Raw genomic sequence first — 26,920 nt, forward strand, 5'->3', positions numbered from 1 at the left:
AGTGTGAAAGGCCTTTTTATCTTGAGAGTGTGGCTGTCCACAGCTGCTGGTCTGAAGAAATTCAGGGAGGAAGATCAATATTGAGGCCAGCTTGCCTGGAGTTCCTCTGGTGTTCTCCAAAATGCTTCATCTTCATCCCACTGGGTCCTCCAGATAAAACCTGTCCCCTCTAGTGCTGCTTGTTAAGAAGTTAAGAGTCCACTCCCATGTAGTGCCATGCAACTGAAGTTCCCAGTCAGGCTCTGGAGACCTCTGGATGCTCTTTTGCAGACCTTAACCCTGGATACAGTCATCCTCTAAGCATCATGCAGAGTTCTTTGGTCCTGTACCAGTTCATCTGCCAGTTTCTGGTAGGCACAGCATTATTTTCACTTAAAGCCACAGCAGCATGAGTCACCTAAATGAGCAGATCCCTCTGCTTGCCTCCTTGTACTGTTGGAAAGCTGGCAGCTTCCTTTTCTGATGCTGAATAGAAACTGAAGAGCAATTCCAGTTGCAAGGAGGGGCATGGCCACTTCTGTCCCTTTCACCACAACCCTGACTTCTGCCCTACCTTACAAAAAGAAGCACTTCATGATCTGGCAAGATGTACCTTAACTGGGCAAATGCATACCTTGATGTGGCAATACAGACCTTAATGTGACAATATATGTCTTAATTTGACAACATAATTTGGCAAAACATGCCTTAATTTGGCTATACACATCCTAATTTGGCAATACATACCTTAATTTGGCTATACATACCTTAATTTGGCAAAACATACCTTAATTTGGCTATACATACCTTCATTTGGCTATACACACCCTAATTTGGCAATACATACCTTCATTTGGCCATACATGTCCCAGTTTGGCAATATATACCTTCATTTGGCTATACATACCCCAATTTGGCTATATGTACCCTAATTTGGCCATACATACCCCCAACTTGGCTAAACATACTCCAATTTGACCATGCATACCTCAGTTTGGCAATACATACCCTAATTTGGCTATACATACCCTAATTTGGCTATACATACCTTAATTTGGCTATATATACCTTAATTGGGCTATACATACCTTAATTTGGCTATACATACCCCAGTTTGACCATACACACCCTAATTTAGCCATACATACCCTGATTTGGCAATACATACCCTTAATTTGGCCATACATACCCCAGTTTGGCAATACATACCCTTAATTTGGCAATACATACCCCAGTTTGGCAACACATACCCTTAATTGGGCAATACATACCCTAATTTGGCAATACATACCTTAATTTGGCAACACATACCCTTAATTTGGCAATACATGCTTTAATTTGGTAATACACCCCCCAATTTGGCTATACATACCCCAATTTGGCAATATATACCCTTAATTTGGCTATACATACCTTAATTTGGCTATTGATACCCTTAATTTGGCAATATATACCTTAAATTGGCTACACATGCCCTTAATTTGGATAACACACACTCTTAATTTGACAATACATACCCTTAATTTGGCTATAGATACCCTTAATTTGGCAATATATACCCTTAATTTGGCTATACATACCTTAATTTGGCTATACATACCCTTAATTGGGATAATAGGTAACCCTTAATTTGGCAAGAGATACCCTTAATTTGGCTATACATATCTTAATTTGGCAATCTATACCTTAAATTGGCTATACATACCCTTAATTTGGATATCAGACACCCTTAATTTGGCAATATATACCTTAATTTGGCTATACATACCCTTAATTTGGATAACAGACACCCTTAATTTGGCAATACATACCTTAATTTGGCTATACATCCCTTAATTTGGCTATCTATACCTTAAATTGGCTATACATACCCTTAATTTGGTTAACAGACACCCTTAATTTGGCAATCTATACCTTAAATTGGCTATACATACCCTTAATTTGGTTAACAGACACCCTTAATTTGGCAATCTATACCTTAAATTGGTTATACATACCTTTAATTTGGATAACAGACACCCTTAATTTGGCAATCTATACCTTAAATTGGTTATACATACCTTTAATTTGGATAACAGACACCCTTAATTTGGCAATCTATACCTTAAATTGGCTATACATACCCTTAATTTGGCAATACATACCTTAAATTGGCTATACATACCCTTAATTTGGAAACAGACACCCTTAATTTGGCAATCTATACCTTAAATTGGCTATACATCCCTTAATTTGGATAACAGACACCCTTAATTTGGCAATCTATACCTTAAATTGGCTATACATCCCTTAATTTGGCAATCTATACCTTAAATTGGCTATACATCCCTTAATTTGGATAACAGACACCCTTAATTTGGCAATACATATCCTACTTTGGCTATACATCCCTTAATTTGGCTACACATACCCTTAATTTGGATGATACCCTGACTTTGGCAAGAGAGACCCTTAACTTGGCAAGACATGCCTTACCTTGGCCACAGACACCCTCCTTTGGCAGTGCATACCTCACTGGCACTAGATGAAGTGCACTCCTTTGTGCTAGCTGTCTGAAAGGAGGAGGTTTCAGTGACTGCAGCCCAAGTGCCAGCTCTCAGCTGAACCCCAGGCAGGCATTATTAAAGCAGGGATTGCATCTTTCCATTTCCATCTTCTCTCTCTTCAACTCTGCAAGCAGTTTCCCCATTGTCTGCCAAGGCTTGAAGGCAGGGGAAGTGCCTGGGTTTATGCACTGAACTAACTTTAAAGCTCAGCTCACCAGGAAATAACCTCTGGTGGGTTTGTGGCTACCAAGGGCTTGGGATACACCCTGCAGAGAGCCTCCGAATGGCTTTGGTTGGGGAAACCCTCTAAGGTCATCCAGTCCAAACATCAACCCAACACCACCATGGCCACTAAACCCAGTGCCATGGCAACTGGTTTCTTGCATAGCTCCAGTGGTGGGGACTCCACCACCTCCCTGGGCAGCCTGGGGACTGAGCATTCAGGGGGTGTCCTGCAGCAGAGCTCTTCACAAACCATCTGCAGTCAGCACCACCTTCCCAGACACTGCTCTAAGCATCCTCACCATAAGAGTGGTCAAAATTAGCTCACAGAATCACAGAATGTCAGGGGCTGGAAGGGACCTCCACAGCTTACCCAGTGAGAGCAGGATCACCCAGAGCAGGTCACACAGGAACACATCCAGGCAGGTCTTGAGTACCTCCAGAGAGGGAGACTCCAACTCCGTGTTGTGTTTCTGGGAATGGGTTTGTAGGGAAGAGCAGAGTCCAGCCAGAGATGCAACCCAGGCCTGCCAGAAATGCAGCTCTGCACATGTTCTGGGACAAGGCACAGCTCCAGACAGGCTGGAGCCCACTCCTCAGCACCATTTCACCCTCACATCTCCTGTGACAGTTTGCTGAAGCAAACTGCTGTGAGAGCAGCGCTGACAGAGAGGATCTGAGAGTCCTGGGAGAGGACAGAATGACCTCACAGCCAAGAAGGCCAATGGCATTCTGAGACCTGTTAAGAAGAGTATGGCCAGTAGGACAAAGAAGGTTCTCCTCCCCCTTTGCTCTGCATCAGTGTGGCCCTACCTGCAGTACTGTGTCCAGTTCTGAGCACTACAGCTCAAGAAGGAGAGAGTCCAGCACAGGACCACTAAGATAGAATCAAGCAGGTTGGAAGAGACCTCCAAGATCACCCAGTCCAACCTAGCACCCAGCCCTATCCAATCAACTAGACCATGGCACCGAGATGATGAGGGGACTGGAGCATCTCTCATGTGGAAGGTTGAGAGAGCTGGGGCTGTTTAGCTTGGAGGAGCCTGAGTGGGATCTTATCAATGCTTACCAATATCTAAGGGATGGGTGTCAGGAAGATGGGTCCAGGCTCTCCCCAGGGCACCCCAGTGACAGGACAAGAGGCATGACAGAATCACAGAATGTCAGGGGCTGGAGGGGACCTTCAACGTTCAGCCAGTCCAGCCCCCTGCAGTGCAGGATCACCTAGCCCAGATCACACAGGCAGGTTTTGAACATCTCCAGAGAGGAGGCAGGTTTGAATACCTCCAGAGAGGGAGGCTCCACAGCCCCCTGGGCAGCCTGTTCCAGGGCTCTGTCACCCTCACAGGGTAAAAATTCCTCCTGATGTTTCCATGACACTTCCTCTGCCTCAGCTTCCACCATTGCCCCTTCATTTTCCATGCCTGCATTAATTAGTGGCCTGCTGGAGGGTGGCTACCTGTAACTCTCTCAGCACCTATTGTACCCCTTGGACTGTGAGCACTTCTCCCCTGACCCCGTTGCAGACCTGAGGAACAAGTGCATTGCATAGTAGCTGTGGGTACTAAACCATGGAGCCACACAGGTGTGCACAGCAGGCACACACCATTGGTGCAGCTCCTCTGCTGTGGCACCCAGCAGCTGAATTTTGGGTCTAGTTGCTCCAGTGAATGATATGCCCTGGGTGGTTTGCTCAGCAGCTGGTCCTCCCCTGCCCACAGCAGTGCTGGAGCGTAGGGCTGGAGGTGGATCCTCCTCTTCCATTGTCAGCTGCTCTGCTGTGATCCTGCTGCTGGACAGATTGACTGGTCAAGATGCTGAGGAGGACACCTCCTTCCTTATGGTTTGGTTGGCAGCTTTTGGCACACTTTGTGGTGCTTTGGATCATTTTTTTTTGGTGGAGCTTCATGTAGCAGCCAAAACGTTACCAAAGCCCTGGGCTGGCAGGAGGAATCTTCCTGCTGGGGTGTCACAGCTGGGATCTCACCTCTAGCCCCATGTGGCACTTGGAGACGGAGAGGAATGGTCTGAGCCAGCAGTGCCAGCAAGGGGAGGGCAGGGGCATGTGGGGCTGCTCCAGGACCACTCCCATCCAAGCAGCTGTGAGGTCTGGGTGTCCTTTGGTCCTCCTGCCCCAGACCTGCACCGCACGGCACCCGTCAGGGTGTGCAGCTGTGCCAGCACAGGGACACGTGTCTGGCGGGCAGGAGCAGGGGCAGGGGCACCCTGCAGGCATGGAGGAGCCAGTGTGGTGCCTCGGGTCCAGGAGTGCAGGTTGGGCTGCAGTGCAGAGCAGCTCCCAGGCCAGCCCTGCTGTCGCAGTCCCGTGGCTGCCATGCCCCGCGGCCAGGGCCTGGCGCCTTCAGGGAGCTACTGGAGGGGCTATCAGTTCTGCTAACTGGTCCAGCCAGCCCTTGGTGGGCACCAAGGGTTACTGTCAGGCTACTGTGGGCAGGGTGCACGTCTGTCGAGCTGCTGCAGGGCTGCATTAACTCTTCCTCTGCTTCTCCTTGGTGCGGAGCAGGCGCAGGATGCGTTCGTTCTTGGTGAGCTCTTCGGGCAGCTCGTTTGCCTGCAAGGAAACCCCTGGAGGTTAGCAGAAGTGAACAGGCAACCCCAAAACAAGTCTAAGGGGGGTGCTGGGCATTGCCATCGCTATTCCTGGAGACACCTCATCAAAGAGTTTTCCATGCAAGTCTCAGGTAAGCCTTCACAGCAAGCCCAGGATGAGATTCCAGAGGTCAGTTGGTCCTGCACTGGCTGTCCAGGCTAGATGGACTCTCCTTGGCTCCCCATGCTTTGGCCACAGGAGTAACAGAGAGCAAAGCTGATGAGTTCACCATCCCTGGAGGTGTTTCAAAGGAGGCTGGATGGGGCACTCAGTGCCATGGGTTAGGTGAGAGTTGGACTCAGTGATCTCAGAGGTCTTTTCCAGCCTGCTTAATTCAGCGAGTCTGTGATTCTATTAGGTTCTGGGGGAGAGGAGGCAGGGCTTGAATCACAGATTGCTTTGGTTGGCAAAGCCCTTTCAGCTCATCCAGTCCAGTTGTGCTCTGACTCTGCCAAGGCTGGGGCTAAACCATGGCCCTCAGCAGCACAGCTCTGCCTCTTCGAAACAGCTTCAGGGATGGGGACACAACCACCTCCCTGGGCAGCCTGTGCCAGGCTTTGAGAACCCTTGCAGGGAAGAATTTTCTTCTAATGTCCAACCTGAACCTCCCTCATTTCCTCTCATCCTGTCACCTGCTCCTAAAGAGCAGAGCTCAACCCCTACCTGACTCCAACCTCCTCTCAGGCAGCTGCAGAGAGCAATGAGCTCTGCCCTCAGCCTCCTCTGCTCCACACTAACTCCCCCAGCTCCCTCAGCTGCTGCTCCCCAGCCCTGTTCTCCAGGCCCTTCCCCAGCTTGGTTGCCCTCCTCTGGGTCTGCCCCAGCTCCTCATTGTCCTTCTTGGAGTGAGAAGCCTGAACCTGAACCCAGCACTGAAGCTGTGGCCTCAGCAGTGCTGAGTCCAGGGCACACTCCTGCCCTGCTGCTGCTGGCCACAGCACTGCTGCTCCAGGCCAGGCTGCTGGTGGCTTCTGGGCCACACTGGCTCATCTTCAGCTAGCGAAGCACCGAAGTCTATACAGATGCCAGGGAAGGCTTTTAAGCTGCTCTGAAGCAGTCAGCGCTGCTCTGCAGGGCTGCTGCCGGAACGGCAGAGTCTGCTCTGTGTTCAGTGACACAGGGCTGGGGACACAAGCCTGCGGGGGTGCGGTGCCGGGCAGCACATGCACTGTGCACTCACAGCATCACAGCATCATCAGGGTTGGAAGAGACCTCACAGATCATCAAGTCCAACCCTTTAGCACAGAGCTCAAGGCCAGACCATGGCACCAAGTGCCACGTCCAGTCCTGCCTTGAACAGCTCCAGGGACGGCGACTCCACCACCTCCCCGGGCAGCCCATTCCAGTGTCCAATGACTCTCTCAGGGAAGAACTTTCTCCTCACCTCCAGCCTAAATCTCCCCTGGCACAGCCTGAGGCTGTGTCCTCTTGTTCTGGTGCTGGCCACCTGAGAGAAGAGAGCAACCTCCTCCTGGCCACAACCACCCCTCAGGTAGTTGCAGACAGCAATAAGGTCTCCCCTGAGCCTCCTCTTCTCCAGGCTAACCAATCCCAGCTCCCTCAGCCTCTCCTCGTAGGGCTGTGCTCAAGGCCTCTCCCCAGCCTCGTTGCCCTTCTCTGGACACGCTCAAGCATCTCAATGTCCCTCCTAAACTGGGGGGCCCAGAACTGAACACAGCACTCAAGGTGTGGTCTAACCAGTGCAGAGTACAGGGGCAGAATGACCTCCCTGCTCCTGCTGGCCACACCATTGCTGATGCAGGCCAGGATGCCACTGGCTCTCTTGGCCACCTGGGCACACTGCTGGCTCATGTTCAGGCAGGTATCAATCAGCACCCCCAGATCCCTCTCTGTCTGGCTGCTCTCCAGCCGCAGCGGGGCAGAGGCGGCAGCCGCAGGAGCTCACTCGCCCGTCCCGGTCCCGGTCCCGGTCCCGGTCCCGGTGCGCACCGCCGGAGCCGCCCGCGCTGCCCGGGGCGCTGTGCCGCAGCTCTGCTGCCCCCCTCTGGCCTGCTGCGAAATGACAGGGGCAGGGCAAGCGCCGAGCCGAGGCTGGAGGAGACCTTTCGCAGCAGCGAGCCCAGCAGCAGCCCAGCTGCCATCAGCGCTGAACGGCAGCGTCAGGCGCCACACCTACAGCCTCCTGAACTCCTCCGGAGATGGGGACTCCACCACCCCCCTGGGCAGCCTCTTCCGAGCCTTAATCACTCTCTCAGTGAAGACATTTCCCCTAATGTTTAACCTTAACCTCTCCTGACACAGCTTGAGGCCATTTCCTCTCATCACAGTATCATCATCATCAGGGTTGGAAGAGACCTCACAGATCATGAAGTCCAACCATCCTGTCACTCGATCCTAAGGAGCAGAGCCCAGCCCTCACCTCACTGCAGCCTCCTTTCAGGGAGCTGGAGAGAGCAATGAGGTCTCCCCTCAGCCTAAGCCTAACTTACAGAGTCTAACTCTACCAGGGCTGGGGCTAAACCATGCCCCTCAGCACCACATCTCTGCCTCTTTGACACACCTCTGGGGATGGGCACCACCTCCCTGGGCAGCCTCTGCCAGTCCCTGACCACTTCTGCACCAAAGACATTTTTCCTCCTCTCCAACCTGAACCTCCCCTGGCACAAGCTCAGGACATTTCCTCTCCTTCCATCACCTGAGCCTAGGGAGCAGAGCCCAACCCACACCTGCCTGCAGCCTCCTCTCAGGCAGCTGCAGAGAGCAATGAGCTCTGCCCTCAGCCTCCTCTGCTCCACACTAACCCCCCCAGCTCCCTCAGCTGCTGCTCCCCAGCCCTGTTCTTCAGTCCCTTCCCCAGCTTGGTTGCCCTCCTGTACTTTACTCAGTGAAATGTCTAAAACACTTCCAGGTGTGTGCTGCTTCCTGGAGCTCACAGCCATAAAGCAGAAGTGAGGACCAGACTCAGCTTAACGAACCCAGCAAGACATCAAATGCCAACAGCTTGGAAGCACAGCTCAGAGCAAGACATCTGAATGGATGTATCAAACTTTGCTTTGCAGAACAGGACCCAGACAAGTTTCCTGCAGGAGTGCTGCTGTCACAAGGAGAATGTGAACCTGTTTCAACAAGTGAACAGGTCTGCAGTGAGGTGTGGGGAAGGGGCATGGAATGTGGGGTTCTTTTTCTATCAGCCACCTGCTGAACTCTAGCCAAGGTTTCTTATCTAAGGCACCCAGGCACACATCTCTCTTGCTGGGGAAATATGCTCCTTGCACATCTGTTTGGAGATATGAACACAACTTAGGACTTATCAAAGCAGTAATGGATTGATGGGCCCCTAAAATGCAACCTCGACAGCCCATGGCTAATGCCCTGGTGTGAGCTGGAGCAGAGCTGCTTCTGCTCAGTGCTTGCACAGCTACAAGTCAAAGGAATGCAAGAACTCTGTGCCAGAGTCTGCTGCTTGGGCCAGAGCTGCTTCTGCTGGCTGCTCTCTCTGCCCAGGGCCAGCACCTCCTGCAGCTCAGGGCAGGTTTGCACAGCCAGGGGCTGCTGCCAGCAGTGAGAACCTGAAGGGCAGAGCTAGCACCAAGGGTTGGGCTGCAGACCAAGGGCACTGCCACAGCTTGTGTGCCACCTTGGGCTGCAGGAAGTCAGAGGTGGCACTTACAGGGAGGAGCAGGCAGGAGAGGTGACCCTGAAGTGACCACCAAGGCATTGCAGCCCATGGAGGTCTTGCTCCTTACACAGCTGAGGGAGCCCAGGGTCAGGCCTCTTCTCCAGGGGCTGCTGTCTGAGCAGGACTCTCTCTGTTCTGCTTTCAGTGCTGACCCATGAGATCCTGAATCCAGTTCCAGAACCCAGCTCTTGTCTGTTTCTGAGTCCACTCTGGGCCTTTTGACACAGCAAGAGTGGTGACAGTGACATCACTGCCATCAGGGGTTGGGCTCAATGTCACTTTTGTGCCCATTTGTGTCTATTTCATTTTATTGTCATCTCCATCCCAGCTGGTTCAGTTTCTCTCCCACCCCATCAGCCTCTCTGCCTTACTCCCTCTGTCTTCCCTTTGGGAATGCAGAGGGTTTCCTGGAGAGCCTCTGGCACTCATTTAGTGCCCAGCCCAGCCCTGACCCTTGACAACAAGTTCCAGTTAACAATTTAGTGTCTTGTTTCTGCATGGTTTGTTTTTTCTCAGCCTGAAGTTACTTGACAAGACCCAGCACCACCAGGGGCACTGCCCAGGACCCATAGAGATGTAGAGAAATGCATGGACCAAGCTGTGGTGCTTCAGGAGAGCATCAAGAGGCAACCGGGGACCAACACATAATGTGGGCTGCCACCACCTCTGTGGCATGCATGGCTCCACTGCCCAGTGCTGCTCACCTGCTTCTTTCCTGAGTGAGAGAAGAGGCTGCCCAGGGAGCTGGGGGAGTTCCCCATCCCTGGAGGTGTTGAAGAAACCTCTGGACATGACACCTGGGCACATGGTGGTCTTAGGCTGACAGTTGGCCTCAAGAGGTCTTTCCCAAGCCAGACAGTTGTGGTTGTTGTGGTGGTAGGCCTGATAGGGCAAACATGGGCTTACCCATGTGGGCTTGCCCAGACATGGTCCCCTGCTCCCCCTCCTTCTGTGCTGGGGGGAGGCAGCTGTGGGAGGGGAGAGCAGGAGCTCTGGCTTCACCTAATATGGTGAGGCCTGGCACAGTGCCACTCTGAGTGGCTAAGCTGTGCCCAGGGCCCCATTAGTCTTGGGCTGGATATTGACAAAAGGGCTAAGCAGGTGGCACAGGGCTGCTGCTGCTGCCTCACTTGCATCCTGAATTTGCCTGGAGAGCTTACCAGGGGCAGGCTCTAAATGCCTGCACAGCCAGCATGACACTGTGCTGAGACTGCAGGTGGCAGACATCCTGCCTGCACCTGAGAGGCTGCTGCCAAGACTGGAAGTCCTGGAGATACACAGATCATGCAGAGGAGCCAGGAGAGAAGGGCAGAGACTGTCTGCCTCCTTCCCCCAGAAGCCTGGGAAGAATCAAGTCTCAGCAGCCAACAAGACAAGAGTGCCACGTGCTTTGGGTACTGTCTGAGTTACACTTGGTGAGGAAATACTTAAAAGCCTCTTCCAGGATAACATTTGCATTTGCCACTTATTTCTTAGAGTGCTCAGGTTCTGCCTGCTCCCTGGGGGGGTCAATTTCCACCCTGGGAGAGGCTGAACCCGCGAAGAAGCTTTCTGGCGAGTCTGAATGTTAAGGAACAGTTTCATACCTCTTAACAACCATTGCCTGGATAGCAAAATGAACACAGGTTATTGACTTTGCCCCCTCTGTTGTGCCAGGCCATACCTTGTTCCTCAGGCAGGGGTCAGCTCCTGCCTCAAGGAGCAGTGCCACCGTCCTCGCGTTGCCGCTCAGCACAGCTGCGTGCAGAGCAGAGGTCCCGTTCTAGAAGACAGCAGGGCAGAGGTTTGCAGTGTGCACCAGAAGAAAGCAAGAGGCAGTGAAGCACAAAGGCTTGCAAGGAGCAAACCTGCCCAGAAAGGGGCAACATGGAAGAGGTTAGGTCATCAGAGGTACAGGGTCTGCTTCGGACAAGGGGCTGGGGGGCTGTGAATGAGGGAGGGGATTCCAGATCACAGGAACACAGAACCTTACAGGTTGGAAGGGACCTCCAGAGGTCATCCAGTCCAACCTCCTGCCAAGGCTGCACTGCCTTGGCACACAGGAATGCATCCAGCAGGGTTTGGAAAGTCTCCAGAGAAGGAGACTCCACAACCTCTCTGGGCAGCCTGCTCCAGGGCTCTGCCACCCTCACACCATGAAGTTTCTGCTCATGTTGAGGTGGAAACTTTTCTGGTGCAGTTTGTAGCCTTTGCTCCTTGGCTTATTGCTGCTGAGCACCCAAAAGAGCCTGGCCCCAGGCACTGACCCCCACCCCTCAGATGTTTGTACACACTGATCAGATCTCCTCTCTCCTCTCTTCTCCACACTAACCAGCCCCAGGGCTCTCAGTCTCTCTCCACAGGGAGATGCTCAGGTCCCCACTCATTCTCGTGGCTCTCTGCTGGACTCTCTCCAGCAGATCTCTGCCTCTGCTGAACTGGGGAGCCCCAAACTGGACACTGTATTGCAGCTGTGCTCTCACTGGGGCAGATTGGAGGGGGAGAAGAACCTCCCTAGCCCTGCTGGCCACACTTTTCCTGATGCCCCCCGAGATGTCATTGGCCCTCTTGGCCACAAGGGCTTTGCTAGCAGTGAGAGCCAGGCTGCCAGGCTCCCTTCAGCAGCAGCTATTCCTCTTAACAACTGCCCTTGGTGATGGATTGGAGGTGAAACCAACACATCTGACATGGCCTGGCAGAAGCAGCCATTAGCAAGTGAAACAGAAGGCCAAGCAGTGGCACTTAATCTGTGCACTTAATCTGCTCCCTCTGATGATTAATGGTCTGGGTGGCAGACAGCTGAAGGGTGACCTTTTTGTGTCTGGCCTTCTGCTTGTGGCTGCAAAGCCTCAGCTCAGAGCAGTGTGAACACAGCTTCATACCTGCACTTAACTCCCCACTTAGTACCCCCTGGATTTTTAGGTGCCTCAAACCCATCAGCTGGTTGGATGCAGAGAGGCTACCAAAGGATGGGATTTATGGGCATGCAGCTTTAGATCAGCTGGCAAAAAGCAGCTGCCACTGGAATTCAGAGGAGAACAAACTCAAGTAGAGACTCTGCTCACAACAGATGATAGAGTCATAGAATGGGCTGGGTTGGAAGGGACCTGACAGATCATCCAGCTCCAACCCCCTGACACAGGCAGGGACCTCTCCCATTAGAATAGGTCCTGAACCTGGTCTTGAACACCTCCAGGGAGGTTGTGGAGCACAGAAGCACCCAATGTGATCAAAGATCACATTGGGTGCTTCTGTGCTCCACAACCTCCCAGGGCAACCTGTGCCAGTGTCTCACCACCCTCACTGCAGTGAACCCTTTCCTAACATCCAGTTTCAGTCTCCCCAGTTCAAACCCAGAATGTGATAACCTCCCTTGTCCTGCTGCCCACACTGCTCCTGAGCCAGCCCAGGATGCCATTGGCTCTGCTGCCCACCTGGGCACTGCTGCCTCCTTTGCAGCTCCTCTCTGCCAGCACCCCCAGCTCCCTCTCTGCCTGGCTGCTCTCAGCCACTCTGGCCCCAGTCTGCAGTGCTGCTTGGGGCTGTTGTGGCCAAAGTGCAGAACCCTGCCCTTAGCCTTGTTCAGTCTCATCCCCTTGGCCTCTGCCCACCCATCCAGCCTGGCCAGGTCCCTCTGCAGGGCTCTCCTGCCCTCCAGCAGCTCCACAGCTGCTGCTAGCTTGGTGTCATCTGCAAACTCACTGATGCTGGACTCAATCTGGTTCTGGTTCAGATCACCAATAGAGGTATTGAACAGGGTCTCCTCTGGACTCTCTCCAGCATTTCCATGTCCCTCTTGTGCTGGGGTCCCCAGAACCAGAGGCAGTGCTTCAGGTGGGGTCTCAGCAGAGCAGAGCAGAGGCAGAATCCCCTCCCTGTGTTGCTGCTCACACTTTTAGGATTCTGCTTTGCCAACTCAGTGCAAGAGAGGACAGGGCAGAATGCTGGAACCTGCACTGCTGAGAGCAATCCATGCACAGCAGAAATAAAATCAGCTGCTGAAAGGCAGCAAAATGCCTTCAGGGCCACCATGTGCCTCATCACTCCAAACACAGAGCCATGATTTCATTGGAAAAGATTGATTAGTTTCTGCAGTTAAAGGCTAAATAGGACAATTTCCCTCTTCTCCTGAATACTTTGGGCTCCTGCTCCTTACTCTCTTCCCCTGGCATAGTCACAGACATCAGGTCTGCCATCAGAGCCTTTGCCTTCTTGAGTTTGTGCCTACCAACCTGTGCCTTGCTGCTCACCTTCAGCAGCCCAAGTGTGGGAGAGAATTTCAGCAGCTCCTCTATGACATTGTTGTAGCCTTTAATGGCAGCCTTCAGCAGGGCAGTGGTTCCATCCTTCAGGAGAATCACAGAGTCATAGAATCAGCCAGGATGGAAGAGAGCTCCAAGCTCAGCCAGCCCAACCTAGCACCCAGCCCTGCCCAACCAACCAGACCATGGCACTAAGTGCCCCAGCCAGGCTTGGCTTCAACACCTCCTGCCACAGCCACTCCACCACCTCCCTGGGCAGCCCATTCCAATGCCAATCACTCTCTCTGACAACAACTTCCCCCTAACATCCAGCTTAGACCTGCCCAGACACAGCTTGAGGCTGTGTCCCCTTGTTCTGTCCCTGGCTGCCTGGCAGCAGAGCCCAACCCCACCTGGCTACAGCCTCCCTGCAGGCAGCTGCAGACAGCAATGAGCTCTGCCCTCAGCCTCCTCTGCTGCAGGCTGCACCCCCCCAGCTCCCTCAGCCTCTCCTCACAGGGCTCTGCTCCAGGCCCCTCCCCAGCCTTGCTGCCCTTCTCCAAACACCTTCCAGCACCTCAACATCTCTCTGCAATGGAGGAGCCCAGAACTGGACACAGCACTCAAGGTGTGGCCTGAGCAGTGCTGAGCACAGGGGCACAAGAACCTCCCTTGTCCTGCTGCCCACACTGCTCCTGAGCCAGCCCAGGATGCCATTGGCTCTGCTGCCCACCTGGGCACTGCTGCCTCCTTTGCAGCTCCTCTCTCCCAGCACCCCAAGGTCCCTCTCTGCCTGGCTGCTCTCAGCCACTCTGGCCCCAGCCTGTAGTGCTGCTTGGGGTTGTTGTGGCCAAAGTGCAGAACCCTGCCCTTGGCCTTGTTCAATCTCATCCCCTTGGCCTCTTCCCACCCATCCAGCCTGGCCAGGTCCCTCTGCAGGGCTCTGCTACCCTCCAACAGCTCCACAGCTGCTCCTAGCTTGGTGTCATCTGCAAACTCACTGGGGCTGGACTCAATTTCCTGGTCCAGATCATCAATGAAGACATTGAACAGGACTGTGCCCAGCACTGGTCCCTGGGGCACACCACTGGTGCCAGCTGCCAGCTGGATGTGGCACCATTCACCACCACTCCCTGGGCCCAGCCTCCAGCCACTTCTTCACCCATTCCAGAGTGACTCTGTCCAAGCCAGGAGCTGCCAGCTGGGCCAGGAGCTGCTGGTGGCAGATGGTCCCTCCAGGAAGCTGTCCCAGACACAGGAGCATAAAGGGCTTCACAACTCATCAGCCAGGACAGGCTGTGCTGTCGCCAGGGGTGCTTCCGAGCATGCCTGCAGCCTCGGCAGGAGCAAGGAGGCTGCAGACAGAGGAGGAGGAAGAGCTACTCACGTCCCTTGCGGCGTCTCGCTCGGCTCCCCGCAGCAGCATCACTCGCACCACCTCGCTGTGGCCCATCTGGGAGGCGATCCAGAGGGGAGCTGTCCCGTCCTGCAGGCAGAGAAAGCTGCTGCTGCTCTCTGTGCTCCCTGCTGTCCTGGCACCCAACCCCTGCCACAGGCACTCTTCCATTGCCCCGTTCAAACCTGAGTCGCAGACAGGATTGCAATGCCCGCGGCGGTGGTTTGGAACCGCAGCAGAGCAGGTCAAGGTTGGGCATCAGGAGAGAGTTCTGCACAGGGAGAGTGGTGAGACTGAACAAGGCCAAGTGCCACTTGGGCCACAACAACCCCAAGCAGCACTACAGGCTGGGGCCAGAGTGGCTGAGAGCAGCCAGGCACAGAGGGAGCTGGGGGTGCTGGCAGAGAGGAGCTGCAGAGGAGGCAGCAGTGCCCAGGTGGGCAGCAGAGCCAATGGCATCCTGGGCTGGCTCAGGAGCAGTGTGGGCAGCAGGACAAGGGAGGTTCTTCTGCCCCTGTGCTCAGCACTGCTCAGGCCACACCTGGAGTGCTGTGTCCAGTTCTGGGCTCCTCCATTGCAGAGAGATGTTGAGGTGCTGGAAGGTGTTTGGAGAAGGGCAGCAAGGCTGGGGAGGGGCCTGGAGCAGAGCCCTGTGAGGAGAGGCTGAGGGAGCTGGGGGGGTGCAGCCTGCAGCAGAGGAGGCTCAGGGCAGAGCTCATTGCTGCCTGCAGCTGCCTGCAGGGAGGCTGTAGCCAGGTGGGGTTGGGCTCTGCTGCCAGGCAGCCAGCAACAGAACATGGGGACACAGCCTGAAGCTGTGTCAGGGCAGGTCTAGGCTGGATGTTAGAAGGAAGTTGTTGTCAGAGAGAGTGATTGGCACTGGAATGGGCTGCCCAGGGAGGTGGTGGAGTGGCTGTGGCTGGAGGTGTTGAAGCCAAGCCTGGCTGGGGCACTTAGTGCCATGGTCTGGTTGGTTGGGCAGGGCTGGGTGCTAGGTTGGGCTGGGTGAGCTTGGAGCTCTCTTCCAGCCTGCTTGGTTCTACGATTCTGTGACACTGGCCCAGGCTACCCAGGGAGATGGTTGAGGTCCTGTCCCTGGAGACATTCAAGCTCAGCCTTGCTGTGCCCCTGGACAGCCTGCTGTGGTTGGAGGTGTCCCTGCTGCCTGCAAGGGGCTGGACAAGATGCCCTTGGAGGGTCCCTTCCAATCCCATGCAGTCTGTCCCTGTGAATATAGAACCATAGAATGGTTTGGGTTGGAAGAGACCTCAAAGCTCAGCCAGTGCCAACCTCCTGCCATAGGCAGGGACACCTCCCACTAGAATAGGTCCTGAACCTGGTCCTGAACACCTCCAGGGAGGTTGTGGAGCACAGAAGCACCCAATGTGATCTTTGATCACATTGGGTGCTTCTGTGCTCCACAGCCTCCCTGGGCAACCTGTGCCAGTGTCTCACCACCCTCAACCTGTGCCAGTGTCTCACCACCCTCAACCTGTGCCAGTTTCTCACCACCCTCAACCTGTGTCAGTGTCTCTGCCATCTCCAATCCATCCCCCTCATCCCATCACTCCCAGCCCTTGTCAGAAGTCTTTCCCCAGCTTTCTTGTAGCCCTCTTCAGGCACTGGCAGGCTGCTCTAAGGTCTCCCTGCAGCCTTCTCTTCTCCAGGCTCAGCTGCTTCAGAACCTGCACTTTCTCCTCTGGATTTCCTGCTCAAACAGTGCCTGCACAGGACAGGTTTTCCAAACCAGATTCTTTCCTGCTGAATTTCTTGGTCATTGCCTTCTTTTCTGGGGGGATTCTTGGAGACAAAGCTCTGTGAGCTGCTGCCCAGCACTGAAGGCCAGGGTGATCTTTCCACAGTCCCTGAGGGTGGGCAGTGTAACTTCACAGTGAAAGCTGAGGATCACCTTGCACTGCTCCTCAGCTCCTGCAGACAGTGTGCACTCCTAACCTGCAGAGACTCAGCTGCAGAAGCTGAGCTTGGCCTGGATCTTCACAGAGCCCCAGAGTGCCAGCTGGGAAGGGACCCCCAGGACCCTCTGCCCAACCCTTCCAGCTCACAGCTGAGCTGAGCTGGGCCAGCTCCCTGCCAGGCTGAGCCTTCACACTGCCCCATGCAGGGCACTCCACTGCTTCCCTTGGGAGATGATTTCAGGCTCTGACTGCTCCCAGGGGCAAACCTTTCCTCCTGCAGTCCCATGGGGATGTCCCCAGCAGTAACTTGTCCTCATCACCCCTTGGCTTTGCCATGGCACTGCTTGTGCAGAGGAGTCTCCAGGCCCCTGGCAGCCTCCCTCCATGTGCTGATGCATGGTGCTAGGGTCTGCCCTGAGCCTTCTCCTCTCCAGGCTGCACCAGCCCAGCTCTGCCTTGGGAAGAGAAGGCTCAGGGCAGACCTCAGCACCAAGGACCACCTCTGAGACTGTGGCAAAGTGAGATCCTGACAGGCTCAGCCCATGCAGCTTCCAAGGCTAACACAAACCAACACTTCCTACTGACCTCTGTGCCAGTAAGGCCAGCACTGAGTCCTGCCCCTCTGCTGGCCAAACCCAGCTCTCAGCCTCCCCTCACAGGGCAGGGCTCCAGCCCTCTGAGCATGCTGCTGGCCTCTATCACCCCTTGGCTTTGCCATGGCACTCCTTGTACAAAGGGAGTCTCCATCCTGCTGGCAGCCTCCCTTCATGTCCTGGTGCATGGTGACAAGGTCTGCCCCGAGCCTCCTCCTCTCCAGGCTGCACCAGCCCAGCTCTCAGCCTCTCCTCTTTTCTTGCCTCTGCTCCTAACCAGCCCAGGTTCTCTCCAGCCTGCAGAGGACCCCAGCAGTTGTGTGGTGCCAGACTGATTGCTGTGGTCCTTCAGCAAAGGCTTTGCCTGGCTGAGCTTTAACAGAAGCCAGAGCTCAGCTAGCAGGGTGCCCGCGGCGCTTGGCAGCTCCCCTCACCCTCCTCAGCAGCATGAGGAGCTGGCAGCACAAAGGACACCAAATATCCTCTGGCTCCCAAAAGAGCCTTAATGAGAAGTTCCCTTTTAACTCTAAACAGGAGATTTCCACCTTGATCAAAGCAGCAGCCTCTCTCCCTGCTGCCAGCTGCAGGCTCATATGACCTGCTGATGCCATCCAGAAAGCCACCTCGGGAGCAGTTCTCTGCTTTCTGTGGGCCACTGACTTAACCCTTCAGAAGACACAGGTAAGTTCCTTCTCCCTTGGATACCATCCTCTGGGCTTGCCTATTCCTGACTCTGAGGGGAGTATGAGGAAGAGGAGGCTGAGGGCAGATGTCATTGAGGGCAGACTTCATTGGGGGGAGATCTCATGGAGGGGAGACCAACAGCTACCTGAAAGGACACCATGGAGAGGCTGCTGCTGGGCTCTGCTCACAGGTGACTGCAAACAGAACAAAGGGGAATGGCCTCAAGGTGAGGCTGGGGAGGTTTAGATTGGACACTAGGAAAAGTTTTTTTCATGGAGAGAGTGGTCAGGGACTGGAATGAGCTGCCCAGGGAGGTGGTGGAGTCCCCAACCCTGGGTGTGTTTCAGAGTGGTGTGGATGTGGTGCTTGGGGCTGTGGTTTAAGGTGAATGTTGTAGAGCAGGGTTCTGGGTTGGACTTGGTGCTCCTGAGGGGCTGTGCCAGCCTGGGTGCTGCTGTGCTTCTGTCAGACCAAAGGCACAGCCTGAGCTCTTCAGCCTCTCACATGGTAAGGAACAGGATCCCTGCCCTCCCTTGCATCATTTCTCTGTAACCAACTGGCTGGAACCAGGCACTGGCCTCACTCCAGCACACATCCTGTTAGCAAAACGAGGGTTCCTTGTGGACCAGCACGAACCGAGGCTCTCTTGCACGCAGTGTATGTGATGGCCAAGCCTGTCCTGCCCCAGCCCCAGCTGACACTTCGTTTGTGCCTGGTTTCCCCCCACCAGAGGGCTGCAGGAAACAGCAGCAGGGGAGCTGCATCACAGACTGTCAGGGCTGGAAGGCACTTCAAAGATCAGCCACTTCCAAGCCCCTTGCCAGGGGCAGGGACACCTCTCACAGGTTGCCCAAAGCCACATCCAGCCTGGCCCTTAAACACCTCCAGGGATGAGGCTTCCAACACCTCCCTGGGCAACACATTCCAGGCTCTCACCACCCTCATGCTCAACAACTTCTTCCTAACATCCAGGCTGACTGTGCCCATCTCCAGCTCTGTTCCATTCCCCTCAGTCCTATCACTACCTCACAGCCCAACAAGTCCCTCCCCAGCTCTCTTGTAGCCCCCTACAGACACTGAAAGGCCACAAGAAGGTCACCTGGGAGCCTTCTCCTTCCCAGGCTGCACAGCCCCAACTCCCCCAGTCTCCCCTCACAGCAGAGCAGTTCCAGCCCTCTGCTCATCCTTGTAGCCCTTCCTTGGATCCCTTCCAGCACTTCCAGATCCCTCTTGTCCCAGAGGCTCCAGCACTGGATGCAGCACTCCAGGTGTGGTCTCAGCAGAACAGAGCAGAGGGGCAGGATCACTGCCCTCAGCCTGCTGCCCACACTGCTGCTGCTGCAGCCCAGGTCTGGTTGCTCTCTGGGCTGCAAGTGCTCACTGCTGGCTCCTGCTGAGCTTCTCCTCCCCCAGCACCCCCAAGTCCCTCTCCTCAGGGCTGCTCTCCAGCCAGTCCCTGCCCAGCCTGCATTGGTGCTTGGCATTGCCTCGACCCAGACTCAACATCTAATCGCAATCTCCCCTCCTCCAGCTCTGTTCCATTCCCCCCAGCCCTATCACTGCCTGACAGCCTAACAAGTCCCTCCCCAGCTCTCCTGTAGCCCTCATCAGGCACTGGAAGGCCACAAGAAGGTCACCTGGGAACCTTCTCCGCTCCAGACTGCAGAGCCCTGATTCTCTCAGCCTGTCCTCATGCAGAGCAGCTCCAGTCCTCTGCTCATCCTCGTGGCCCTGCTCTGGACATGCTCCAGAAGACTTGGAGAAACCTGAGAGCAGCCAAGAGGATGGAATCTGCACCGAGCCCCTGTGCTGTGTGCTTCTGTTGCACACAGCAGCTTCCCCTCACCCCCAGAGAGGGATGTAAGAACCACTCCTGTAGAATCAGAGAATGCTTTTGGCTGGGAAAGGCCTTGGACATCATTGACTCCAACCACAAGTCTGCTGCCAAACCATGTCCCTCAGCACCACATCTCTCTACCTGTTAGACACCTCCAGGGATGGGGATACAGCCTCCTCGCTGGGCAAACTCTTCCAGGGTTTGAGAACCCTTCCAGTCCAGAAATTTCTTCTTGTGTTCAACCTAAAGCTCCTCTGGTGCAACTTGAGGCCATTTCCTCTCATACCTTGTTACTAGGGAGCAGAGTCCAACCCCCACCTGCCTGCAGCCTCCTCTCAGGCAGCTGCAGACAGCAATGAGCTCTGCCCTCAGCCTCCTCTGCTCCACACTAACCCCCACCCAGCTCCTCAGCTGCTGCTCCCCAGTCCTGTTCTCCAGAGCCTTCTTCAGCTTTGTTGCCCTTCTCTGGGCTGGCTCCAGCCCCTCAATGTCCTTGGAGTCAGGTGCCCAAATCTGAGCCCAGGACTCAAGGGAAAAATGAGCCCAGGACTTTCAGGTATAAACGACAAGGAGCAGAGGGGAGTGCAAGCATTGGCTGACACCACTGATACATTAACTGCCCTTAACAGCACTGCTCTTGGACAGCACAGAACCACAGAATCAAGCAGGCTGGAAGAGAGCTCCAAGCTCAGCCAGCCCAACCTAGCACCCAGCCCTGCCCAACCAACCAGACCATGGCACTAAGTGCCCCAGCCAGGCTTGGCTGCAACACCTCCTGCCACAGCCACTCCACCACCTCCCTGGGCAGCCCATTCCAATGCCAATCACTCTCTCTGACAACAACTTCCTCCTCACATCCAGCCTCAGCCTGCCCTGCCACAGCTTCAGCTTCTGTCCCCTTCTTCTGGCCCTGGCTGCCTGGCAGCAGAGCCCAACCCCACCTGGCTACAGCCTCCCTGCAGGCAGCTGCAGACAGCAATGAGCTCTGCCCTGAGCCTCCTCTGCTGCAGGCTGCACCCCTCCAGCTCCCTCAGCCTCTCCTCACAGGGCTGTGCCCCAGGCCCCTCCCCAGCCTTGCTGCCCTTCTCTGGGCACCTTCCAACACCTCAACATCTCTCTTGAATGGAGGAGCCCAGCACTGGACACAGCACTCCAGGTGTGACTCCATAGCATGTGGAAAGGCAGAACACAGTGATCTGGAGAGCATTTTGAGTCTGCTCAGCCAAGCTAAAGCCTGCTGGGACACAACCTGCCCAAGCAGGGTGTAAAATTGATTGGCAAATCCTCTTCTTGCTTTGTTTGTGAGCCGTAGCAGCAAAGAAATGGCTCCTGCACCGTGCTGCAGACACTGCCCCCAGCTCTGTCTAGACAAAAAGATGAGGACAAATGTTCTTGGCTGCACAGTGTCAGAGAGGAAAGAAGTGGGCTGAAGTCCAAGAAAAATGACATTGCCAAGGAAGAAATCTGCCAGGATGCTTTGCTGTTCAGTCTTCTGAGAGCTGAGTTGAAAGGACTCACACTGGAGAAGAGGAGGCTGTGGGGAGACCAAAGAGCAGCCCTCCAGTACCTGAAAGAGGCTACGAGAAGGACGCAGAGGGACTGTCCCCAGCAGCCTGCAGGGACAGGATGAGGGACAATGGTTTGGCATGAGAGAAGAGCAGACTGAGATTGGATGTGAGGAGCAAGTCCTGCACCAGGAGGTGGTTGGGCAGATTGCCCAGGGAGGTGGTTGAGGCCCCAACCCTGGAGATAGTCAAGGTCAGGCTGGACAGGGCTGTGGGCAACCTGCTCTAGCAGAGGATGTCCCTGCTGAGTGCAGGGGGATCACAGAATCATAGAATCAACCAGGCTGGAAGAGAGCTCCAAGCTCAGCCAGCCCAACCTAGCACCCAGCCCTGCCCAACCAACCAGACCATGGCACTAAGTGCCCCAGCCAGGCTTGGCTTCAACACCTCCAGCCACAGCCACTCCACCACCTCCCTGGGCAGCCCATTCCAATGCCAATCACTCTCTCTGACAACAACTTCCTAACAACATCCAGCCTAGACCTGCCCTGCCACAGCTTCAGGCTGTGTCCTTCTTCTGCCCCTAGCTGCCTGGCAGCAGAGCCCAACCCCACCTGGCTACAGCCTCCCTGCAGGCAGCTGCAGACAGCAATGAGCTCTGCCCTGAGCCTCCTCTGCTGCAGGCTGCACCCCCCCAGCTCCCTCAGCCTCTCCTCACAGGGCTGTGCTCCAGGCCCCTCCCCAGCCTTGCTGACCTTCTGCAAACACCTTCCAGCACCTCAACATCTCTCTTGAACTGAGGAGCCCAGAATTGGACACAGCACTCAAGGGGTGGCCTGAGCAGTGCTGAGCACAGGGGCACAAGAACCTCCCTTGTCCTGCTGCCCACACTGCTCCTGAGCCAGCCCAGGATGCCATTGGCATCCAGCAGCCCACCTGGGCACACTGCTGCCTCCTCTGCAGCTCCCCTCTACCAGGGCCCTCTCTGCCTGGCTGCTCTCAGCCACTCTGGCCCCAGCCTGCAGTGCTGCTTGGGGTTGTTGTGGCCAAAGTGCAGAACCCTGCCCTTGGCCTTGTTCAGTCTCATCCTCTTGGCCTCTGGTTGGACTTGATGAGCTTTGGAGGTCCCTTTCAACCCAGACCATTCTATGATTCCGTGGTTGTATGGACAGGCAGCAGCATCTGAGATGCTCCCTGGTGTGAGAGGCACTGCTGTGGACTGGCAGATGGGGCATGAGACCAAAGGGGAAGCAGCACCCAGTGCAGCAGCAAGAGGAGGCACACAAGGTGGGATCCATGTGCTCAGGCAAGTGAGTTAAGCCCCCCAGAGTCACTGGGTGGAGAGGAGCAGCTGGAGCCCATGAGGAAGGGAAAGCATGATCTGAGCAGCTGGCACTCTGCAGCCCTGTGCTCACTGCTGTGTGGCTCAGAGGAGCTGCCTGCAGCAGTGAGGGCAGTGTGGGTTGTGACAGTCACCTGGCACAGACACTGCCCCACCTACAGCTGCATTCCTCATGACCAACACAGCACCTTGGAACAAAGTACAGAGTGGGTTGTCAGCAGGAAAGAGGCTGAAGTCCACTCAGCCATTACTGTGCCAATTAATCAGTTAAGATGTCCTATTTGTTAAGGAAGTGGTTGGGCTGCAGTGAGCCCAGAGACAAATGGCACAGACTGAGCCAGGCAGAGGCTTGGCAGGGACGGGAGGTGCCCTGCAGCAACTCAGCCCTTTCTGCTGCCCATGAAGCACAGCCAGAAGGGACTTGCACACAGCCAGCTCTGTGCCTCAGCTGGGATGGAAAAACGTCCCAGGAGATGTTGTGGACCTGGATCTGAGAGCTGCAAGTTGCTGTCAGCAAGCACAAGCTGCTGTGCCCCAAGGAGGGGCTGAGCCATGGTGCAGCTCGGGCTGAGGCTTCCTGACTTCACCTCACTGGCTCAGGAGGCAGCAATGCACACCTTGGCCTGGCCTTCTGCACTCAGCTCTGAGACTGTGCTATCAGCTGAGCATTTCTTACAGAACCATGGAACTGTTTGGCTTGGAGAAGCCCTCCAAGCTCACCCAGTCCAACCTTCAGCCCAGCCCCACCATGGCCACCAAACCCTGGCCCCAGCTGCCACGGCCACAGCTCTCTGGAACACCTCCAGCCATGGGCACTCCACCACCTCCCTGGGCAGCCTCTGCCAGTCCCTCACCACTCTGGCACCAAAGACATTTTTCCTTCTCTCCAACCTAACCCTCCCCTGGCACAAGTTCAGGACATTTCCTTTCCTTCCATCACCTGAGCCTAGGGAGCAGAGCCCAACCCCCACCTGCCTGCAGCCTCCTCTCAGGCAGCTGCAGAGAGCAATGAGCTCTGCCCTCAGCCTCCTCTGCTCCACACTAACCCCCCCAGCTCCCTCAGCTGCTCCTCCCCAGCCCTGTTCTCCAGACCCTTCCCCAGCTTTAGTGGGAAAGGCAGAGCCACAATCTGCCCCCTAGGGAAGCATGGCCATGGCACTCTGATGCCCAGGGAGCACTGCAGTGTGCAGCTGTGCAGTGTGCAGCTGTGCCCCGCGGTTTGCAGCTGTGCCCTGCGGTGTGCAGCTGTGCCCCGCGGTGTGCGGCTGTGCCCCACGGTGTGCAGCTGTGCCCCGCAGTGTGTGGCTGTGCCCTACGGTGTGCAGCTGTGCCCCACGGTGTGCGGCTGTGCCCCGCGGTGTGCAGCTGTGCCCTGCAGTGTGCAGCTGTGCAGTGTGCAGCTGTGCCCCGCGGTGTGCAGCTGTGCCCTGCAGTGTGCGGCTGTGCCCCGCGGTGTGCAGCTGTGCCCTGCAGTGTGCAGCTGTGCCCCACGGTGTGCAGCTGTGCCCTGCGGTGTGCAGCTGTGCCCCACGGTGTGCAGCTGTGCCCCGCAGTGTGCAGCTGTGCCCCGCGGTGTGCGGCTGTGCCCTACGGTGTACGGCTGTGCCCTACGGTGTACGGCTGTGCCCCACGGTGTGCGGCTGTGCCCCGCGGTGTGCAGCTGTGCCCTGCAGTGTGCGGCTGTGCCCCGCAGTGTGCAGCTGTGCAGTGTGCAGCTGTGCCCCGCGGTGTGCAGCTGTGCCCTGCAGTGTGCAGCTGCGCCCCGCGGTGTGCAGCTGTGCCCCGCGGTGTGCAGCTGTGCCCTGCAGTGTGCAGCTGCGCCCCACGGCGTGCAGCTGTGCCCTGCAGTGTGCAGCTGTGCAGTGTGCAGCTCTGCCCTGCGGTGTGCAGCTGTGCCCCGCGGCGTGCAGGTGTGCCCCGCAGTGTGCAGCTGTGCAGTGTGCAGCTGTGCCCCGCAGTGTGCAGCTGTGCAGTGTGCAGCTGTGCAGTGTGCAGCTGTGCCCGGCAGTGTGCAGCTTACCTGCCGCGGCTGGTTGACCTTGGCTCCCGAGGACAGCAGCAGGCGGATCACGTCCAGGTAGCCTCCTTGCGCTGCCAGGAAGATTGCAGAAGCTCCATCCTGAGAACAGATGCACACAGCTGGCACCGTGTGGAGGTGATGCCACTGCTCAGCACAGAGCCAGACCCAGCTGAAGCAAACGAGGATGAGCAGAGGGCTGGAGCTGCTCTGCTGAGAGGAGAGACTGAGGCAGTTGGGGCTGTGCAGTCTGGGGAGGAGGAGGCTCCCAGGTGACCTTCTTGTGGCCTTTCAGTATCTGAAGGGGACTACAAGAGAGCTGAGGAGGGACTTTTTAGGCTGTCAGGGAGTGACAGGACCTGGGGGGAATGGAACGAGGCTGGAAATGGGCAGAGTCAGCCTGGATGTTAGGAAGAAGTTGTTGAGCATGAGGGTGGTGAGAGCGTGGCAGGGGCTGCCCAGGGAGGTGTTGGAAGCCTCACCCCTGGAGGTGTTTAAGGCCAGGCTGGATGTGTCTCTGGCCAGCCTGATCCAGTGTGAGGTGTCCCTGCCCGTGGCAGAGGGGCTGCAACTGGATGGTCCTTGAGGTCCCTTCCAGCCCTGACTGATGCTGTGGTTCTGTGACATCCTCCTTCTGGAGCCCCTTCTGCAGTGCAGCAGCAGATACACAGCCCTGCTCCAGAAGAATCCCCCACATCCAAAGCCTGCTTGCTCACAAAGGGTGGTGACCTTTGTCACCCCGGGGCACTGCCCCTGGCCCCCACTGTGCACCCCAGCAAGCAGTTCAGCCTGGCCCCGGGCTGCTGAGGGGCTGCTGCTGCGCAGCTTGGATCTGTGCCTCTGGAAGGTCCCTGCTGAGCAGCAGCCGAGGCTCACCGAGCTTCTGCAGAGTCATGGAGTCATTAAGGTGGGAAGGGCCCTCTAAGGGCAAGTTCAACCTTCTACCCAACACCTCCCTGACCACGGCTCAAAGTGCCAAGTGTGGCATCTACTCATTTCCTGAGCACCTCCAGCCATGGGCACTCCACCACCTCCCTGGGCAGCCTCTGCCAGTCCCTCACCACTCCTGCACCAAAGACATTTTTCCTTCTCTCCAACCTAACCCTCCCCTGGCACAAGTTCAGGACGTTTCCTCTCCTTCCATCACCTGAGCCTAGGGAGCAGAGCCCAACCCCCACCTGCCTGCAGCCTCCTCTCAGGCAGCTGCAGAGAGCAATGAGCTCTGCCCTCAGCCTCCTCTGCTCCACACTAACCCCCCCAGCTCCCTCAGCTGCTCCTCCCCAGCCCTGTTCTCCAGACCCTTCCCCAGCTTTGTTGCCCTTCCCTGGACCTGCTCCAACCCCTCAATGTCCTTCTTGGAGTCTTGGGTATTGGAGTCTTGGGGGACCCAAAACTGAGCACAGTATTCAAGGTGCAGCCTCACCAGAACACAACCCTCAGGGCTGGTGGCTTCTGCAGGTCTTTCTTGTAGTAAGTGGCCCCAAACTGAGCCCTGTGCATTGGGCCTGAGAGCTGCTGTCTGCTGCCAGGGCTTAGCAGCTCCTCTTCCTGCAGAGCTCAGCACAGGCTTAGTGAAGCATGAGCTGGAAGCAGTGCCCCAGGGATTGGGTGCTGGATGTTTGACCTTGGTTTGAAGACCAAGGTCCTGGTGAGCAGGGGAGCTGTCTGCTGTCACCACAAGTGCACAGCCCTGCACCCTCTGAGGGGAGCTCTGCTCTGGTTGCTGTGAGAGTGGATGAAGCAGGCTGATGGATCAGGTCCTCTGCAGGCTTCCTCCCAGAGCAGGCAGAGCCACAACACCTGCATTTAGAAAGTAACCAGGGCTGTGTAATGGCAAAGGAGCTCTTGCAGAGCTGAGCCAAGATGCAGAACCTCCAGCTCCCTATCACCTACCACCTCTAACATGATTGGGGTTTCCTGCCTGGTTGGAGAGGCTGCTGCAGTCAGGAAGCAGCCTGGAGGAGAGAAGACATTTCTGCAGGCAGGGAGGTTGAGTTGGGAGTCCTTTGTCTTCTCCTCTCCCCCTCCCATGAGTCACTCCAAGATCAGAACATCTAACTTGATGTTTCAGGCAGGACTATGCCTGAAACCTCTCTTGCTTGGCTGCCTGCCAGGGAAACTGCAGCCAGACACAGCTTGGTGAGGAAGCTTCCCTGAGGAAAAGCACCTGGGGGTCTGGGCTGATGAAAAGCTCCACAGGAGCTGGAGAGCAGCCCTGAGGAACAGGCCCTGGGGGTCTGGGCTGATGCAAAGCTCAACAGGAGCCTGCAGTGTGAGTGCAGCCCAGACACAACCCTGTGCTGGGTGCAGCAAGAGCAGTGTGGGCACAGGGCAAGGGAGGGGATTCTGCCCCTTGGCTCTGCTCTCCTCACACCCCATCTGCAGTCCTGGGGGCAGTTATGGAGCCCCCAG

The 26,920-nt window shown here is 56.0% G+C and overlaps 1 protein-coding gene across 2 annotated transcripts in view; it reads right to left on the reverse strand.

Annotated features, from left to right (window-relative positions):
- Nucleotides 1-2,886: 2,886 nt before the first annotated feature.
- Nucleotides 2,887-26,920, reverse strand: part of ANKRD29 (ankyrin repeat domain 29) — a 49,105-nt gene continuing 25,071 nt past the window's right edge. For both annotated transcript variants that reach the window (XM_064170454.1, XM_064170455.1), the window contains 5 exons: nt 24,512-24,610; nt 14,606-14,704; nt 13,228-13,323; nt 10,662-10,760; nt 2,887-5,319 (listed from right to left, as the gene is read on the reverse strand). In XM_064170454.1, the coding sequence (XP_064026524.1) occupies nt 5,236-5,319; nt 10,662-10,760; nt 13,228-13,323; nt 14,606-14,704; nt 24,512-24,610 (477 nt within the window). In that variant the 3' untranslated portion in view covers nt 2,887-5,235. The remainder of the gene's footprint in view (nt 5,320-10,661; nt 10,761-13,227; nt 13,324-14,605; nt 14,705-24,511; nt 24,611-26,920) is intronic.

Source organism: Pogoniulus pusillus, chromosome 34 (genome assembly GCF_015220805.1).
Source record: "Pogoniulus pusillus isolate bPogPus1 chromosome 34, bPogPus1.pri, whole genome shotgun sequence".
NCBI lineage: Eukaryota > Metazoa > Chordata > Aves > Piciformes > Lybiidae > Pogoniulus > Pogoniulus pusillus.